This window comes from Chamaea fasciata, unplaced genomic scaffold (assembly GCF_029207755.1).
Source record: "Chamaea fasciata isolate MVZ Bird 193981 ecotype frontalis unplaced genomic scaffold, bChaFas1.0.hap1 SCAF_1, whole genome shotgun sequence".
NCBI classification, from domain to species: domain Eukaryota; kingdom Metazoa; phylum Chordata; class Aves; order Passeriformes; family Sylviidae; genus Chamaea; species Chamaea fasciata.
Window position 1 is genome coordinate 87717637 of NW_027094086.1, and position 21112 is coordinate 87738748.

General features: G+C 41.1%; 1 protein-coding gene across 1 annotated transcript in view; it reads right to left on the reverse strand.

The window, feature by feature from the left end:
- LOC136291827 (uncharacterized) overlaps positions 1-21112 on the reverse strand; it is a 182292-nt gene that overhangs the window by 74013 nt on the left and 87167 nt on the right. The window contains exon 7 of the mRNA XM_066186952.1: positions 4122-4177. Within this exon, the coding sequence (XP_066043049.1) occupies positions 4122-4133 (12 nt within the window). The 5' untranslated portion in view covers positions 4134-4177. The remainder of the gene's footprint in view (positions 1-4121; positions 4178-21112) is intronic.

The following is a 21112-nucleotide window of genomic DNA, read 5'->3' on the forward strand; positions in this document are numbered from 1 at the left end:
TTGAGAGGTTCTGTTTGGGTTTTTTTAGGATTCAATACAGTTAACACCAAATTTTGTATTTTTCAGTGACACAAATGACTACATTATTTGATACTTCAGTCAAATGCCAACTAGTATTTTTAGGCAATTGATGTAACAGGCTTGTGATCTCTACTTACTGCAAAGCGATGATGTCCTTGTCCCTTAATGCAATCAGGTTTTGAAAATATGTTTTTTCATATTTTTTAGAATGAAAGCAATATTTGATTTCCTACAGCAGAGTTGAATTCTTCTAGAGCTGCTTCTCAACATAACTGAATAACAGAGTATTTCAGTGGTGGCCTTTGTGTAAACAAGACATGTTCTTGTCACTTTGTGCTTGAGAGGAAATTAGAAGACATTTTCCCTTCATACCTATTTCCAGCCAATTTCCTCATCCTTCTCTCTTTTACACATGAGCAATTTTAAGTAGTGTAAATAACAGTATTTCCCCTGCTTTTTATTTTAGGTTTCCTTTCCCAACCCCCCTACCCTTACAATACTTTGCCTTCTCATCAGAGAATAGGCACAAAATTATCCAGTTGCATTTTATATTTGTTTTATCATTATTCACTACTACCTAATGTATGTATTTATGCAAATTTATGTCTAAAGCAAATGTTCTTTAATCAGTTTGCACATACCTGAAAAACTTAGGTTTTCAATAGCAAATTCAATAAATCCTTTTAGTGACCATTTGGTATTTGCAGGCAAAGTCTGGTTGTGTGAGCACACACCCATACAGAAACCCTCCACTCTCAGGAGTGGAGAAAAATTACAGAACATTATCCCAAAATAAACATTAAAAAAAGAAAAGAAAAGAAAAAAGAAAAGTTGCACAACCTAAAGTCAGAGCCTCAAGTAATGCAAAGGCTATGCTGGTTTACACCTGTGGTGATGGGGGTACAACTTGCATCCACAAACCAAACGCATCAGATCTGTCCGTCCACAACCAGCACACAGAAAGGGGATGTCCTTTGTCCTTTGCCTGCAAAGTCAAGTTTAAAGCAGCAATTGCTGCTGGTAGCAATTCATCCTACCTCAAATCTCCTCAACTGTTGCTGAAAAACAGAAAGTCATGTCTTTTAATTTTTCTTTTAATGTCTTTTTAACTTGAATGTGCTGCATTACAGCAAAGACAAGGGGAGTTAGAAGTGTTTGAGCAAGGCACAGACTAATCACCATGTCACTCAAAAAGTGACCTAAACCTTTAAAAGCTTTTTTGCACACTGCCGTCATTAAAACGCACCGCCTGCTCCCTGATACCAATGGAAACAAAGGAAAACCGGGAGTACCAGAACCTGCAGCACTCGCATCTGTGGGAGAGCAGCCAGCACCACAACAACAGCAGCAGCAGCAGCAATGGCAAGGGAAAAAACCCTCATTTATAACCAGTGACAACTAAAACCTATGAAGTTTTTAAAAGAATGTGATTGTTGTCAAAAGGAATTGGGTACAACAATGCTGCGTTCAGCTCTGGTTCCACTCAAAGCTGTGGCTGAGGGGCTCTGGGAAAGCTGCTGGAAGGCTGGTGGGCACAGACCAGCAAGAAAGTGAATTTTGCATACTGTACGGATCATCGCTCAGTTCAGGGCAGTCATATTGAATCTGTGATCAACCAATTGTGCTTCATGAAACCGTCAGCCCTCATTTATGTCTAGCTGTTTTCTTCTGTCCTGCTGTAAACAAGCTCTGCTCTGAGCTGTCTCCCTACCCTTATCTGCTTACGAAGATCACACAGACAGACCTCATCAGCAGCCTTAGAGTTAAAGTTAAAGTTACTGCTTCCAGACAGCAGTCCCCATGCAAGCTGGAAGTCAAAAAGAAGAGCAACTTTGGAATGACAGAGTTTTAGTTCCTTTTAGGAAATGCATACCTTAGATTCATACACATACTGGCATGTTATGTCTCTTTCATGAAATTAAATTAGGTGTTCCTAATATGAACAACTGTTTCTAACATCAGCAAACTAGCTCAGCAGATTCATCCGTGGTTTTGTTTGTGGGTTGGTTGTCTTGTTGTTGGTTGTTGGGGTTTTTTTGTTTTTTTCCTTTGGGGCCTTGTTTGAATACAGCCAAAAGAGAAGTAGCTGGAAATATTGTCAATCTGGTAGGGCTCCAAGAACCTAATAATGCCTGAAATGCTCTAAGGAGTGTAACGATGGTAAACAGGAACAGGTATGTTGGCTTCTGTTCTCATTCACTTCAGTGAGAGCATTAGCCTTTAAACAAAAAGCAGAGCACAGTTTTCAAAGAATGATCCTCTCACATAAAAACGGATGGAGCCTCACTAAGCACTTATTCCTCTGTGAACGTACTCACACGCACACAAATGCAATAGTTGGTATTTACAGCATTTAATTCTTGCAACCAGCTGCTAAGCCCCTGTTAAGGCTTTCCTTTATGCAGCTGGAGCTGGAACCTTTTCCTTTCTCCCAGCCTATTACTTTGTCTGTTTAAGGGATGGCAGCCAAAGAGAAACAGCTTGGTATTTGCACCTGTCTGCTTTAAGCACTCCATGTTGGATTTTGCAGGGAACAAACTCTTCATTGTTAAAGAGAATGACACTTATTAGGGTCAAAGATGTTTTTAGCTGACTCTGCAGCAATCAAAAATAAATAAACTTAAATAAATAAACAACCCCACACTTTGTTTATTCTAGCTAGACAAAGAGGCCAAAGGAAAAGGCTTGTCGTAAAAGAGCGGCTCAGTGTGTAGGTGGAAGATGTAACCCTGTGTGTCCAGTCTAATAGAATACCAGGCACAGCTAGGCATGAGTGAACCTGCACGCTGCCCACGCAAGAGCACGTGGGAGAGCTTTTGCCTTTTCCCCTATAAAAGGCAGAAATGGTTCAGAAAGCAAACGTGTGCAAAGAATCCTTACAAATTTCTACATACCAGGCTGCCTTCTGAGGACCCACAGAAAGCTTTCCTACCTAGATGGTCAGGAGAAAATTGTTTTTATAAAATTAAAAATAAACGTATGCTCCATTCATGTGTATGCTCAGAGGTGTGCAAGCGTGGCCATACAGAGCCCCACTAGCTGGAGTGTAAATCAGTGAGGGTGGACATCAAGTGAGTAACCCATGTGTGATCTTTCAGCCTTACAGAAACTCTCTTAGCATGCTTGCTTCTTCCTAGAAAACAAACACTGTGCTTTCAGTCAACTTTCATTTATAAGTGCATTGAAAGAAACAACAATCTCACTGGTGTATTAGTTCAGTTACTAAGAAGTAGTCTTTTTATTGCTTGCTCTTAAAATAGAAAAGCCCTCAAAAAACTCAAGCTACAGAGCTGATGACAAGAACAAAAATGCCAGGGGAAGAAAAAAACTAGAAGGGAAATAAAACAAAGTAAAACATACAATTTATTAAACAAAACATTGGTGCTGCATTTTGATTTCATAAATTGTCCCCATTTGTACTTCCTGTTTAAACAATAACTAACATGATGATGGGTTAAATGAAGTTGAGATTGTCACAAACGTGGCCTCACTAGTAATTAATGTAGTTTAATATGGTTGTTGGCACACATCTCACATGACAGATAATGTTCCAACATGTCACTGATAGGACCTTTCAGCACAGCTTTAGGAGATCTACCAGGCATTGCCGGGGTTGGTTGGGTCAAAGGGTTGAACCATGTGTAATTCAGAACAGAAGAGGTCCCACGGTCACTCCACAAAAACAATTACACTACTTATTTCACTCCATCCCTTGCCCGAAATTCACAAGCCTCACAGTTTCAGCGCAGTCAATCTCACTCTGCCCTGGGGCTATGAGCCACATGAAAATATGTGGTGCTGTGTTTATAAATCTAATCAAAAATAGAAACAGTAGACAAGCACAATGAGGTCCTACTATGGATCATGGGAATTCTCTAAATTCTGAAGGCACTTTTGTTTAACTTCTGTGGGACTTCTCCTACCATTACATTGTCTGGTACTCTCGTTAATCATCTCCTTGACTTGTCAATGCTATAAAGGAGCCTTCGCATCTGCTGACTTCCCTCCCATCAAACTACAAATAATATTATGAAATAGCAATGCTAGGAATAGTCCCTTTAACTTTTCTCTTTGGAAAGCATGGCTTTTTCTTCACTTACCTCTTTCTCCATGCCAGCCTGCCCTTTCTCAGACCTGAAGCAAAAAATGTTTCCTCCTGCAACAAAGGAAAGAAAGGCAGTATATCTGAATTTTCAGTCTGCACACTAGTGGTTAATACCACTAGGTTTAACACGCAGGCTTGCACCAGCCCATAAACCTGCTGGGATGGGGGGGGGGGGGGGAGGGGGGTGGTGGTCTTTCCTGGTGCCATCCCTGCTCTGACCCTGTCAAAGAGCAAAGGGATGTTGTAGTGCTGATACTTCATATCTTTTTGAAAACAAATTTGCTTCAGATCATTAAAAAAAATCTGCTAACAAACATAAACAAAAAGACTGTAATTTAAGATCAGATGAAGCAATGCCAAAAAAACCCTAGTTTTAAGTGGAAGCAGTCCAGAAGGATGATTCCTATCACCAGAGAATAACTACTAAAATGATGCAGTTTGCTGTGGAATACACCTTACCTGAAGACTACAGTACCAAAGCTATCAAACACAGGACTGTTTCTGTAATCTGGCATTTACACGGGTCCCACTTGTTCCTCATTCCCTATGCTGGGATTTCCATTGAAAGGATGAAAATTTTCCTCTACTTTGAGGTTGTAATTAAGCAAATATACAATAACTGCACAGTTTATATATTGTGTCCACAGAAGGCCTCAATTTTATACGAGCTACTTTTGTCTCTATGTGGGAATAAAATTTATTCATTCAAAATGGCCAGACAGGTTGCCCCTGTGCCCACTGAAATCAGTGGCAAAACTCAGTTTGACTCCACAGTTGCAGGATCTGACCCACAATGAATAACAAGCTTCTTCCTTGGCCAGATTTCCCCTTGTGCTTTTACACGAACACACTTTCAGGTTATTTTGCTGAGCCTAGAAACAAAACAAGACTTAGAACAATTAAAAATATCCCTTCAGACTCCCTCAGAAGCCACTAGGTGACCTTCCAGGTCAGAAGACGCCCCATACGAAATACATGTTTGGCCCCATTTGAGGAAACTCTCTCTCCTGAGGGCACCAGGCAAAGTGCCTAATTCTGAGTATGTGCTTAGATTTCATTGAAACCAATACAATGGACAGTGGATGGGGCCACAAACACTCCATGGAAAAAGGCTGCATTGTCACTCCAGATTCTCACTAATGAATGAAGGGCTGAGCTTTTGCCCAGACTGTGCTGATGCTGAGAGCCTGCTGACCTCTGCCATCACTCCTTGATTTCGGTGCCCTCCGTGGGGTGCCAAGGCCATCGAAGCAATGCCGGCAGCTGTGAATCAGCAGCTCCTGCTCCTCCTAGAGCCAGCCCTGCCCAAACAGCCCCTGCATCATAGCGCACAACTGTTGCAAAGCTCTCTGCTCCAGGGCACTATGCAGTATTGAAAATAAAGCCCCAGCAAGACCCTGTAGATTGGCTTAAGTCATATATCTGGTCACTGCATGTCTCAGAAAACAACCCCAGCCCAATTCCAACATCTGGGATGGGTTTTCAGAACATGGTAGTATGTGCATTTTGTTTCCAGCTACTGGAACTGTACATCCACAGAATGCAACAGGTAACTAGTTTCAAGCCCAATGGCATGGCATACTGCTTGTTACGACTTGAAGGGGAACAGCAAAAAAGAACCACCTGTATGAACCAAAAGCAACAAAAGCTTGAAAGGGCATCTTTCCTCCTCAAAGTAGAATGATGAGAAGCTGCCAGCAGAAGAGAACTCATCAAGACATAAACTGTGAATTCAACATTTTCATCCATGGTCAACATCTGTGCGTTGTAGAAGAGCCAAAGATACAGCAATAAGGACTTGCGAAGACACAGCAGTCCAGGAATCCAATCATTAATGGGAAAACTTGGAGCTTCATTTTAAAAAATGTGATTGATGAAATAAGGACAGCAAAGGCAAAGATAGATAAACAATAAGTTCAGAAGAGACATTAATAATGTTAGGATCTAAACACTGATTTTCTTAGAGTTTGAGAACTTCCTATTATTTGGGTTTTCCAGGAAACTTTTTTGTTTGTTTGCTCTCATGGGGAACACTTTACTGTTTTTATTTTAAATGAAGGTGTTAGACATTGCTTTTCCTTTTTTTCTTTATACTACCAAACACACAACACATTCAACAGTGCACCAACTGATGCTGACTGCGGCCTTAGTTAACCTCACCAGCCTATTTTCTTTAGCTGGATAACAGCTGAATCATTAGCATCAAACTAGCTTGCAGTCCTGAAAGAATACAGCAAAAACAGAGTACATGATCTTCTCAGCAATCAAAACATAACATAAAACGTATTTGATATCCCACCAGGTATTTTATTTCATACCCAGCTGATGTATTTGCATGAATTAGGGATGACTTTAGTTATTTTTCAGTGCATTTGTAGTAAAATGGCAAAACAAAAAAATCACTTAGAAATTCTTATACTAAATATTCCGCCTTTTTTTTCTAATTTTTCACTCAGTTATGCTTTTTTTTTTTTTTACAAGAGGAAAAACTAGGGATGCTGGATTAAATATGCAAGATATATTAATAACTTTCTGTAGTGAAAGTAATCTATTTTTAAAACAAAAATGGAGGAATTGGAGAGATGCACAGAAACACTCCTTAAGCACCACAACCCTATTAACAGGCTCCCATCACCAGCTACAGGTCTGAGGGAGATCAAAACACTTTTCCACTGGAGCGTGCTCAGGTAGATATTTCTCACAATAGCTGATATTCTATGCTGTATCAGCCTCCAGAAATCACTAGCACCAGTGCACAGCAAGGGTCTTACAAAGGCGGCCATAAAACCTACAGTTTTACCATGCTGCCACACAGAAGGAAAGAACCCTCTTGTTCATAGCTGTGCACCCAGAATCTCCACAAAGTGCATCCCAAAGGGCATCCCAATACACAGGCACATCATCACTGGCCAAGGAGAGCAATGCTGGGCACAGCTGAGTTGTAGGAGACTGCTGGAGGAGGACCAGCGGGTTCACAGCAGGAGCAGCAAAGCAACAGTTTGTCATTGCAGGGGCTGCCCTCGCTCCTCCCTCACCTTCACCTGGGGCACCATTTATCACATGCTAAGAAGCAGTGCTGTGGGATCTTTGTGCTACAATATCGGCAGAAACCACTGAGTAAATGATAACCCTAACAACCCTCCTTGCAATTCCCTTTGGGCTCTCTCGTAAATACCAGGTAGCCAGCCTCGGTCTTTAAGAAATATTTCTTCAGGGGAAAATTGCACCTCCAGCGAAGAGAATCCATCAGTCACTTAAATTCAGCAGGACTGACCTTTGCAGCCAAAAGCACTGTCCTTATCCTCCTTTAATCATCAATTTTGGGAGCAGGTCCTTCAAAATACTCTCAGACCCATGCTGTATTTTTCCTTTTTAATTTTTTTTTTTTTAATTTATAAAGAAAGAAGCTTACTGCAGTATGTCTTTATAAAGATCATTAACACACTCAAAATTAGGCGCACATTCAATTCCTTCACTTGATAGGCTGTGATGTTCTAACCTTTTTCTGCGTGCCTGAAAAGATGGATAGATACATGATTTTTTAAATCATAAACCTCAGTAGGGCAGCTGAGCACCACTCAGCTGCTCACTTGCTCTCGCTTTTAGTGGAATAGGGGTGAGAATCAGAAGGAAGAAAGTACAAAAAAACTCAGTAGTTTAGAACCACTGAGACAGTGAGAAACTGAGGCACTTCAGACAGTTTAGAACCATAGACTGATTTGGGTTGGAAGGGACCTTAAAGTTCATCCAGCTCTAATTCCCCTGCCATGGGCAAAGATACTTTTTACTAGACCAGGTTCCTCAAAGCCTCATCTAACCTGGCCTTGAACACTTCCAGGGATGAGGCATCCACATCTTCTCTGGGCAACTCATCACCCTCCCATAAAGAATATCTCCCTAATATCTAATCCAAACCTAATGTCTTTTAATTTGAAGCCATTCTCTTTTGTCCTGTCAGTATGTGCTCTTGTAAAAAGTCTTTCTCCATCATTCTTGCAGGCTCCCTTCAGGTACTGAAAGGTCATAATTAGAATACCCTGAAGCTTTCTCTTTTCCAGGCTGAACAATCCTAGTTGCCTTAGCCTTTCCTCATAGAAAAGGTGCTCCATCCCTCTAATCATCTTGGTGGCCCTGCTCTGGATTTTCTCTGACAGGTCCATGTCCTTCCTCCTGTGCTCGGGGCTCCAGAGCTGGATGCAGCTCTCCAGGTGGAGTCTCACCAGAGCAGAATAGAGTGGTAGAATCACTTCCCTTGCAGTGCTGGCCATGATGCTTTTGTTGCAGCCCAGGATATGGTTCGCCTTCTGGGCTGCTAGAATTTATTTTCTTAAATGAGGGAAAGAAAAGAAAAGGGAGTAGGGAGGGAACCACAAGTAAACAGTGATGCAAAAGAAAACAATTGCTCACCATCAACCGACTGATGTCCAGCCAGTCCCCAAACACCTTTCACCCTCTCCCCTCACACTCAGTTTTATTGCTGGACATGACATCATATGTTATGGAATATCCCTTTGATCAAAGGGGGTCAGCTGTCCCAACTTCTCCCCCTCCCAACTTCTTGCATAGCCCCAGCCCACTCACTGATAGGGTGCTATGAGAAAGAGAAACGGTTTGGACACTGTGTACTCACAGCTCACCAACAGGTAAAACATCCCCATGTTATCAACACTGCTATAACAAACCCAAAACACAGCCCCACACAAGCTACTATGACAAAATTTAATCTCAGTCCAAATCAGCAATCCCTGTGGAAGCTGGAAATATCAAAATTTTAGGTTTTGTGCCACCACTTCAGTATTCCCATTTCCCATGAAATGGAAAACACCACACATGAACATTGACCACACTGCTTCAGAGCCTGGCTTATGGATGACCATCTCCTGATGAAGTCCCAGAGCTCATGTTTAAGAGTACTAAAATTTTTAGTGATCTTCACCTGACAGTCACTACTGAGGGAGGAACAAAACCAGCCCCAACCCGGTCAAAAGGCTTTCCAGAGTGGGATGAAAAGCTCACAGTCTTTCTTGCCAGGTTTATTTTTTGGGTTTTTTCTGCATAGCTGCCCACTGCAAGACTAGGAGACACCTCAGATTAAGATGGTAGCAGGCAGCAGGATTGAGGGACCAAGCACAGTAAGAAAATCATGTTCCTCATGGTCAAGGCAAAAATTCTTTTTCTTCCAGTTTTCCACTTGTAAAACAGGCACAGTAATACTTCTCATTAGCTTGGTGATTCCACCAGCCGTGGTGAATTTCTGCACACCACTCCGGATGCAATATCATTGTATCTGGAGCCTCAGCACTGCCACTGTCCTTAATTTTCCTTTCCTGCCCACATCTCAGCTCTTAACCAGCAAAAAGAAAAAAAAAAAAAAAGAGATTCTTTTCATTACAGAAATTTGTGACCTGTAATTCTTAAATTACATGGTCCTCACATTACAGAAGAATGTTGATTAGAAGTACTGAGCTGCACATGAAATCCTGAAAAAAAAATACATGCTTTAGAGACAAAACCGGTGAATGATTCTGCTCGAGCGAAGACAGCATCATAAATTCTAAGCAGACATCATATGCAAAGGAAAACAAAAAAATCTAACTATAAAATACTTATTATTAGTCAACATTTGTGACAAGAGCCCCAACTTCTTTTTAAAAGTGTTTCTGAATTTCCCCCCTAATTTATTTTGTATTTACCACAGAGCTCAGTACCTCCTCATGAACGTCTATTTGAATTCATTATCTGGTTACCACTACTACTACAAAGAAAAGTAAACCAATCAGAAGTTATTCTTACGCACCCTGCAGTTTAGGGAATCAGCTTACAGTGATTGGAGCATTGTTTTCCAAGAACGTTTCACTGTAAATAGCACAATCTGCACTAGGAAAAAATCAGTTTTGCTGTTTGTTAGTTCGAAGATCAAATTTTCAAATATATATCTGAAAATGCAATGTTAAAGGGTTTTCTCTCTGAGTTAAGCAAGAATATAAGCAAGGACTCACTGGAAAATGCAGGAAAACGCTTCTTGTAAAAGTTGCACTTGTTACATACATCACTTCAGACATCCATACTGTTGCTAATAGATCAGGAGAGTTTCCTTTCAGTCAAAGAGACAAAAATCATACTGTATGAGCAGTCCCAGCAGGAATACCTCTAGTTGTTCAAAACATATTTCACTTGCCTCTGGCAGGAGTTTCCAGATTAGTGTCATATACGTGTCAACATGAAACAACAGAGGCTACTTGTTCATACATTCCCATTTGTCCCCCTTATATCAGCCTATATGCCAGCTGACACTGACTACACATATATATCAATATATTCCACCCAGTGAGTGCACCCCTCTGTCAGGCACGTAGTAATGAGACATAACCACCAAGTAAAAGTGAAGGGAAACTGAGGCAATGACTTCTATAACTGTGAAAGTGGCACGAAGTAGACAGGGAATTAGGGAATTAGGTATACATTTCTAATTAGCATACCACTAATTAGAAATGGCAGCGTATAAAGATATATTTTGACTAATAGGCAAAGTTGTAGCTTGGTTTTTAAGACCCGGTTAGCTGATAAGACCTAGATGCACACAGTTCAAAGTCTACAGTGGTTTCCGTTTGTTTTCAATCAAAAATAGCAGGAAAATTGTGCCTGGCATGTTTTAAACTTGGTGTTTTCAGCCAGCACAGCTAGGTGTGAAGTATCTTTGTCCCAGCCAGGAAATCAGCAATTGAAATCTTGACTCCAAGATTTGAATTCTTGCATTAGATCTCCCTTTGAAATAAATGCTAGTGATGTTTCATTTATTACATGTGAAAAGCAGCTACCTCAGGATCTTGAACAAGCATAGAATAGTCAAACATGACTGCTTCTGAATTCCTGAATTTTGGGATAGATGGCATGTCCAATAGGCCCAAAGCTGTTTTCTAACCAATGGAGAAGCTGTAAAAATGATATGCCCTCTGCTTGACCTCCTCTGATAGAGTAGAAGAGTCAGCAGCAATCCCATGGCATGTTCTCCTTGGTGATGCAGCAGCTTAATAAATTCCTGTGGTCTGCCCCCTTCTTCTCTTCAGCCATTCATTCCTGTCCTTGGAAAGCAGCTCACTGAAGTCTTACTGGGATGTACTTACCATAGATCTTAAGGCAGGTTAAAAAGACCTGTCTTCAAAACACCTCTTTTTTTTTTATTATTATTCACCTTGAACCATTACACTGGTCCTGCACATGGTTGTGCCACTACAGCCAAGGCACAACAAACTCCAATAAGGAAAAAGACTATCCTTAAGCGAGCTTTCCCATCAGAGAAAACATATACTGAAACTAGACACTTATAACCACATTAAAGTTTACTACCAGCCCCATAAACTAGGATTCTGAAAATATTTATGTTCCTTCTCCAGCCGAAAAAGTGAAAAACTACACTGATTGATATTGAGACCTAGAATAAAATCTACTACCAATACCATATTGCAATAGTTACAGCTAATTAAAACAAAAGAAAAAACAAAACAAACAAACAACAACAAACAACACCAAAAACAAAACAAAACAAAAAACCTTCAATGAGGTAGCATCCAGCAATGATTTGAGGATTTAGAAACAGGAAGGAGACACTTTACCATGTGCAGCAACTCAGCACACATCCAGAGAGGATGCCCACACATGGTGTGTGTGTGTGTGTGTGTCTTCTCACCTGTCCACTGCCTTGGAGAAGAGAGCAGGGCAGCCCTACTTCCTTCTCAGCCATTTGGGTACAACTTGATGCCCCACACCTACTTCTCCAGTTTTGGATCGGTGCAGTCCGGAAGTAAAAAAGGCAACAAATTCTCCTATCCACACAGGGTCATCAAAAGGCTTACAGATTAGTGAAGTTTTTATGAGGTTTTAGTGGCATACCAATATTTTGATAACCTATCTTGGAAGAGGTAGTTTCACTTGACAAGAGGGTAAGTTGAGCCAGAAGCAGCTGTTTCCTGAGCATCACTTGCTGTGTTGGGAGAATAAGTGAGGTTTGGATTTCTTGGCTTTTGCTGTCTTGGGTCACACCCAATCTGAAAACAGACAGTAAGTGCATTTTTCACTACTTCAGAGAAGGGTTTGAAAAGCAATGCTACAAAGCAAGTCATTTACTCATTTAAGACACCACAGTCTATAGGTTCATTGATTGCCTAGTTAGGATTTGGTTTGGACAATTAGTAGAATTTTAAAGCATTTTATATATTGAGTGGAAGACATTAAATGAAGAGGACATCTGTAACTTATAGGTCTCAGTCCTGAAAAACATTTATGCACACACTTTCTCTTTGCATGAATTACTTTATTGAACACAGCAGACTTATGTAAAAGCTCACCCCAAACTGAGAACATTCGTAGTAAAAGAATGTGTGAAAATTTCTACAGAACTGAAAAGACATGATGATTACACTTCATTGTTCTCTGACCCCTCATCCTTCCTTCTCCCTCCCATACCAAATTAAGAAACTCATTCTAGCATCTTTTCAGTGATTTCAGGTTGGTATAATACCACTGATTTGAGAGAACTATTCCTCATCTGGTGAAGATGAAAACAATTTTAGATACTTACTGCTGATCAGCCACACTCTAAAAACCAAAACCACTGAAGTGCACATAAGATAGCCCAAATAATAAGCTCTTTTTCACCAGAAATTTCAACGTGTTTTTTTTCATACTCTAATAAAATGAGAGTTTTCTCATCCAAATTTTAACAGCAGACAACACAGAGCTAAAAAGGCTGCCACAATAACATGAGATTGTATACAGTTTCTTTTCACCCTAGTTCATTCCTATTCATTTATTGACATGGGGTTAGCTACTTAACAGAATCCAAAAAACTAAAATTGACAGATGAAAAAATCCATACCGTTTTCATTTGCTACTACTTTTTCTTCAAGTGAAACCTGTGCTGGCCTGGTTTACTACCTACCCAAAACAAAGGCCACAAATTGCTCAGTGGAGCAGCAGTAACTTCCAGCTATTAATGAGTAGCAGCTTTTGAGACCAGACTGATTTTGTGACTGCAGACTGTCCCACTGCAGCCTACATGGTGCAGTGCAGAAGTCAAATAAGGCACAGAGCCCACTGGAATCAATGAGGAGACTATCACTGTCATGATGTCAATATAGTACACAAGTCCCACCCAAAATGTAGGGACAACTAGAAACCTCAGGAAATCCATAGAAGCTGGTAGAAACAGCAGAGGTGACCTTTGTGAAGTACTAATGCCCACAGAGATACTTGGCAATTGCCAAGTATTATTTATATAGCATGTTCATTCCAGATGATATTTTCTTGTGGGTTTTTCCCATGACAGCTGAAAACATTAAAACTATCATCACTGGTTTACCTCCTTCCCTTTAAATCAATTCACCTCCTTAACTGTTAACACCACAACTAAATGAAAATTTGCATAAGGTCATGTTAAACTCTTGTTAGATGCAATCTCTCCCGTAGACTTCAAGAGATTATTGAAAGGGCTAACAGCCCTGATCTACAAGAGAGTGGATGTTTCTGCAAAGTGCCACCTTGCCTCCTCACACCAGGACTTGGAAGAAGAAACCTTCAGCAGACCTTCCATTTTGTTCCATGTGAACCAAACCCAAGTTTTTCCTCTGTCGTCAACAGAAAGTATAGAAATGCAGGAGTAGTAAAACGCAGAATATAGTGCACAAAATGCCCCTGTCAGGCCCTGGCTCACTGATGCGGTCTTCCTAGGTAAGACTTTTCTTGTTGCAAGTAGAAAATGCATTGCAACTGTATGTGGCTCTTTGTCTCAGAATGGGTGGATTAATTATCCTCCATTTTTGACTCATAAATCATAAATGGATAACATTTCATTTTGAAGTTATCAGTATTCCCATAGGTTAAGTTTAAGCCTCTGGACAGTTACTTCTTACAGTCTACGCTTAGATGAAGGTAATCTTTAAGGTGAGAAAACAGCTGTTCTTCCTTAAGATTCAAAGAATGCCTAAAGAAAATCCTTTTCTTTTTTTCTTTGTTCCCTATTTCTCCCCTTCTTCCCCCCACTTTTTTAATATCTGAATTACGAATGCAAAATCTTGTATTTCAAGAGATTTTGTAGATGCTTCCAGAGCAGTAGACAGCTGTAAAATCTAGGAAGTATCTTCATCTGTTGAATGAGTGAAGCTGCTGGATCACTCACATGCATCACTGCAATTGTTACTGGGTGTTTCAGTTCATAAAGACCAAAGAAAAAAAACAAAGATGATCACAGGAGTTTATGCTGCAGTGAGCTGTGTGTGGGCAAGACACTCTTCAAGCAAAATCCAGCAGGATTCTCTGAGATCCCAAACGTCCTCTGCAATAGCATGACTGCAGGACTATAGGCTGAATTTAACATGGAGTCCACCCTCTAACTGCCTGGCTACATGCAATTCCTTCAGCCACTTAATTGCATCAGATGAATGGATTTTCAGTGTCACTTTGTATGAATAATGAGGTACTGTAGTTTAATCCCAGCCAGCAGCCAAGTCCCACACAGCCACTCACTCATTCTGCCGCCAGTAGTATCAGGGAGAGAATTGGAAGGATAAAAGGTAGAAAAACCATGGGTTGATGTAAGGAAAACTTAATAGGGAAAGAGAAAGTAGCTTACACCAGCAAAGCAAACCCAGGAATTAATACACTGTTTCCCATGGGCAGACAGGTGTTCAGCCATCTCCAGGAGAGCAGGGCCCCATCACATGTAATGGCTACTTGGGAAGACAAACGCCATCACTCCAAACATCCCCCCCCTTCCTCCTTTGCCTCCCCAAATTTACATGCTGAGCATAATGCCATACAGTCTGGAATATCCCTTTGGTCACCTGGGGTCATCTGTCCTGGCTGTGTCTCCTCCCAGCTTCCCATTCATCCCCTGCCTCCTCAACTGTGTGTCAGTATGAGAAGCAGAAAAGACCTTGGCTCTGGGCAGGCTCTGCTCAGCATTAAGAAAAACATCTCTATATTATCAACTCTGTATTCAGCACAAATCCAAAACAGCCCCATACCAGCCACTGTGAAGAAAATTAACTTCCTTCAAACCAAAACCACCACATAAGGAAAACTGGACATTAAAGCTTGCCTCTAACCTTGAGGACTTCTTTCTTTCCCTTGTACTAAACCGTGACAACTTATCTGATAAAACAATAAATATCATATTAGCACTGGCACTCAGTAGCATACTATAAGCTTCTTAGCACTTTATTCTGCCCTAAAAACACTGTTTCATGCCAATAAAGTAGACTTACCTCTGGTATTTGGCTAGAGATTCTGAAGTCCATACTTTTGCGTGGAAGGAAAGTATTTCCTTTTGCATGCAAATAAAGTATTTAAGGTAGTGGTTTTATGAAGCAGAAAACAATGCTTCACTGTACTGACTCCATTTTTCCACCAAACATTTATGACAACAATAGTACAGAAAAGCAACAGGACAGATCAGAACCAGGAGTCTTCCTGGTCATCCCATCAGCAAAAACAATAGACATATTTTTCAAGAGAGTTATTTTGTCCTCTTACGAGAGTTATAACCACTTTAGTAGTCTTTAATAATGAGCTCAAAGATGGGTTCACCTTAACAAAAATATGGATCTGGATTCACTATCCCACAGATCCCACAACAAAGCATATGCAAATATTTAATGTGTTCAAAGCACTAACCTTTTGGTTTTCCTGCCCTCCCCTCCCCAAGCAGAAAAATCACAGGAAGGAGGCAAGTTTCAGGAACCAAGATATTCTACTTGAACCAAAAAACTTAGATTCACTTCTTGGCTTTGATTCAGGTTCACTGCGTAATCTTGGACATGTCTCCAAGCTTAGCTGCTAAGATAGACAGATGGCATGGACACATAAATTGGGAAAACTATCCAGACTGGAGGACCTGTTTCAAACCCACAGAGTCTGCCATACCTGAATCAGAAATTAGATTTTGAAATAACCGCTGGGAATACATCCTGGCAGCAAAGCCATTCCCTGGAGGACAACTTACTTTGACAGTGCAGGAAAAGTTGCAGGAAAGAAAAGGAAAGCTCTGCCCCAGCACAGCTGGTTTGGCACAGGATCTGAGTTTTTCCACACACCCAGCCATGGCTGCACCTGAGCACAGCTACTGGGGTCATTGGTTTCCTGTGATGGGGAAAATGCATTTTTAGAAATTAGATTTAGGGTGAGAAGGAAAGTAACCTAAAGGGTTTCAGCAAGGTAAAACCCTTGCTTCAGCTACAACGAAGAACAAGCCTGTTCGGCATCCTTCAAAAAAAATCTCAACCTCCAAGATGTCATCTGGATGCAAGCTGACCAGGAACATACAATCTCCCTTCTCCTGAAACATGCAAGGCAATTACATGAGTCTCAATGTAAAGTTTACACTTCATACCCTATTCATCTACTAGAAAACAGCTTGCACACAGGCAACAGGAACAAGCTGATTTCATATGAGAGTGTCAAAGAATCTGCTTCAGGTTGGACCATGAATGTTCATCCTTGATGCTGATGAGGTGCCTTGAGAGCAGTTTCTTTCACACCATCTGCAAATGGTGCTACTGAATATACTGAATACTTTCCAGCACCATGCCCAAGGGCATAGTTTGCATCTCAACATGGCCAAATGAGGAAATTCTACTTCAGGTTCTAGACCAAAAGCACCACAAATGCAGAAAGTTACTAAACATAAGCAGCTGCTTCATATAACATAAGATACTTGAATGGGGCAGTGAAGGAAATTGAGAGACCATGTGTGGGTGTGAAACACTGGATGATCATGGACATAGAAGAAGGAGGCCATATGAAACCAAATCACATAGGGCTTTGTCTGAGCAGTAAATTTGCCTGCTCTTACATGAAACAGTTTTAGGTGATAGGAGGAAAAACTGTGGATGTTAACATGGATTTTGCACCAAGACTTCAGCAGCCATAGAGTGCTACCCACAATTTTTTAGCGGAGCTACATCATCCTATACTCATAGAGGATAAATCTCTGACTTATGTGGAAAACTTCTTGATTTTTTTCAATGCAGTTCCTCCCAGCAATTGTTACACTCAAGAAGTGAGTGTGCTTCAAATCCTGAACACTGGAGGCTTCTGCTAGTGATAGTCCCACATTCAAAACCACAACACTGTGTTGAGTTCAATCTCTGTTTGCATTTCAAAGAATCATAGACTGGTTTGGGTCAGAAGGGACCTTAAAGATCATCCAGTTCCAAATCCTCTACCAGGGGCAGGGACACCTTTCACTAGACCAGGTTGCTCAAAGCCCCATCCAACCCAGCCTTGAACACTTCTCCAGGGATGGAGCATCTGCTGTTTCTTTGGCTAGTCTGTTCCAGTGCCTCACCTCAATGTCTGTAAAGAATTTATTTCCAATATCTAACCTAAACCCACCCCCTTTCAGTTTAAAGCCATTACCTCTTGTCCTATCACTACAACCCTTTGTAAAAAATACCTCCCAGCTCTCTTGTGGGGCTGTTTCAGAAACTGGAAGGCTGCTGTAATGTTTACCTAGAGCCTTCTCTTTTTCCAAGCCGAACAACTTCAGCTGTCTCAGCCTGACCTCATAGAAGAGGTTCTCCAGCCCTCTGATCATCTTCATGGCCCTTATCTGGACTCACTCTAACATTCCCTTCTTATACTGGGGGATCCAGAACTGAACACAGTAACCAGGCTGGGTGTCCTGAGAGCAGAACTACCTTCCTTGACTTCGGCACACTTCTTTTGACGCAACCCAGGACACCATTGGTCTTCTGGACTCCAAAAACATTTGGACAACCATATTGTCAGGTCATGTTGAGCTTCTTGCCAACAACACCACGAAGTCTTTCTTCTCAGGGCTGCTCTCAATCCATTCTCCACCCAAGTCTATTTGTGCTTGGGATTGTCCCCACCCATGAGCAGGACTTGAGCTTCATGGGCTTCTCACAGCGCCGTATCTCAAGCTTCTCAAGTCAAGATCCTTCTGGATGGCATCCCCTCCTTCCAGGGTGTCACCTGCACCACACAGTTTGATGTCACTGCAAACATGCTGAGGCTGTCCCCAATACTGCTGTCCAGTCACCAACAAAGTTGCCCCCAACACCAACCCCTAAGACCTCTTGTCACTTGCAGATATTGTGGAATTAAATGCTTTGCTCCTATTTTTTTCCGTTTCTATGTAGCAATATTCCAACTCAGAGACTAACAACACATTGTGATGAATGCTTACACAGTTATATTTGAATATTTTTATCTATAAATGTTAGCTAAAGCCAAAGTGAAAGTGACTGATAAAGATCTTTCTCTCTCCTTTGTATTGCTGCCGTAAATACTGTGAGTTGCTTCTTAAATACTAACCAAAAAATTTAGACTCATTTGGGAACTAGTCAAACCTGTGCTCCTGGCTCTCCAGTAAAAATTGTCACACGTTAAGAGACTCACATCTTCTCAGATCCTCCTGCCATCTCTTGTCCATCATTATCCCAGATTAATGCCCGTACCTCCTTTGTTCTGCAATGGCCTTTGCTGACACTTCTGCAAAAAAGTATTTTGGTGTACCTCATGTTGAGAAATGCATGCCAACAACCATCCTTCTCATTTAAGTTACCACAGAGGAGTCACATCATGCCATTTCTCTGGGTCATTTGTGCAATGTCAGGTACGGCAGGATGTGACTCAGCCATGACTGGGTTCAGAAGTAGGACTCTGAAATCTTCCAGTTTCAGTTTACTTTGGGAATTCTTGGGACTGGCAGAAAAAGGAAAGTGAACCAATAGAAAATTAATGATAGATGCCATAAACCTTGGTCTTCTACAAAGCCTCCGTGTATCCCTTCTTCAGAAGGCACTGGTTCCTAGTCCTCTGAGGGGTAAAGGAGAGTAGGGAAACTGATTTTCCCTCTCCTTCTATTCCTTTCTTTTCCCAGTTCCACAGAAGAAATCTCCCTTTCTTCCAGCTCTAGGCTGTTTAACATTAGCAGGCAATTGTTCCATCAGCAGCACCTGGAAAACTCTTCCCAGATGGAAGATCGTATCTCCTCTTCCCCTTCTAGTGGGGGTGGCTTGGAAACCACCTTCTCATGTACCAGGCCTCAGCTTCCACCTTTGCTTTGAGACAAACCCTCGTTATACTTTGCCTAAGGATGTCCTGTTCTCTGAAAGATGGCCGTCTTTCACAAAAGCCAGAGAACCTTGCTTAGCATTCCTAATCTCAGAGACACACACAAGCATACACTAAAGTTCTGACCAAGGTCGTGGAAGGCTGCATCTCTTATACACTTGTAATTTTATTGTAAAACCTTAATATAACACCTATTCACATTCCTTTAGCCTAGAAAGCTACTTTTTTCTAATAGTTGAACGATATCACAGCCTCTCTTACACAATACGGTGAAGGTGAATAAATTTCATAGCACTAAATTTCATAGAATTGAACTGAATCTCACATGACTTGCATAAGGATGCCAGATACAGCCACATTTTAATCCTCTGCTATTCATGAAAACAGAGCATATGTTTTTATCGATTCCACTAATCCAAACTAATCTTTGCATGGAATATTTGACATTAAGAGACAATATTTATACCCTAAATAAGCAAAAGTGATAAGTTTCTATTCCATCTTTGTTTTATCTCTCTGAGTACCTCCCACTCTGTTTTCTTAGACTGATATGACTCACAAATGGCCTGCAAATACACTTCTCCCACACATACCAACTTGCACAAGTGGACCCCCTAAAAGGTGCAACAGATCCAAAGAGAGGACAGAATGACCAGAGAGGAAAGAAACTGGAAGTATATAATAACCTTTTAGGACAATTCCCACAATTTTTCCAGGGAAACATGTCTGATATGAACACTTCAGTCATGCAGAGATAGATGACACATTTGTGTGTGGGCAGAGGATGAAATTGGGTGTGGACTGCGTGCCTCTGCAATCGGCACAGTGATAGGTCTAACTCAGCACCAGAGGTGCTGAATCATCTGTTCAGAGCTTAGAGTTCTTCATCATTCCCTTTCTCACATGGAAAAATCCTGGCTGGATTGCCTGAAAATTTTTCCTTGCTGGCTGGGGTCCAATCTGAGAGAAAGGCCATCAGCACAGCAGGATTTAGACACCTTTGGAAATCCTCTCCAAAGTCCACTGATTCATGGGAAGGGATTGTGGAATTACCCCCACAATAACACCAAGCACTCAGAACAGTTATTTTGCTTATTTCATCCTCCTAAAGAATGAGCATAGGTGAAAATAATCAGACTTGTAAGTATCTTAAGTGACACTTGAAGGATTGAACTTAGAGGCAATTGAAAAAGCGAAGCATCTAACTCAGTGTATGGAAGTGTGTAGAGAAAAAGCAATATCTAATTTTGGGCAATGATCACTATGAACACCAGAGAGGCTGACAGTGAGTAAACATCTCTATATTCTGAAATCATGCCCAGCATCAGCTTGACATTTTCTTTTTCCTACCTTTTCAACATAAATTGTTAAATTAGGTACATGCCAACAAACCCAATGGCATGATGGCAGAGAGGTACTCCCTTATTCTCAAAGCAAAAACACAACTACAGCCAATCTTAACAGCCTGAGCCAAAGAAAACCTCAGAGAATCTTATGAAGACATGACAGTATCACACAATTACACCACAAGCAAGATAGCTGCTGCGGCTTTACTTCTTGTACCACCTTGTAAGACCATGGCATAAACCTGGTATATATAAATATTCCTGCTGTAGGCAGGAAGAAAAAACATATTGTTCCTGCATAATTTCCAGATGCAGGTCTTGACCACTTCATAAATGCTGTCAAGTGAGAAGCATTAGAGGAGAGATATTATATATAGCAAAGGAATTATATTACCCACATTACTAACAACAGAGGAGGAAAAAAGGGGGTGCTTGTTAGAATAGATATTGTTCCCAATTCTCCCCCAGCAAATAAAACACACACATGCTGTGGCAAGAGCAGATTGCAGAGGATGAGCAACCAGATGAGTGGCTAATTAGCCCT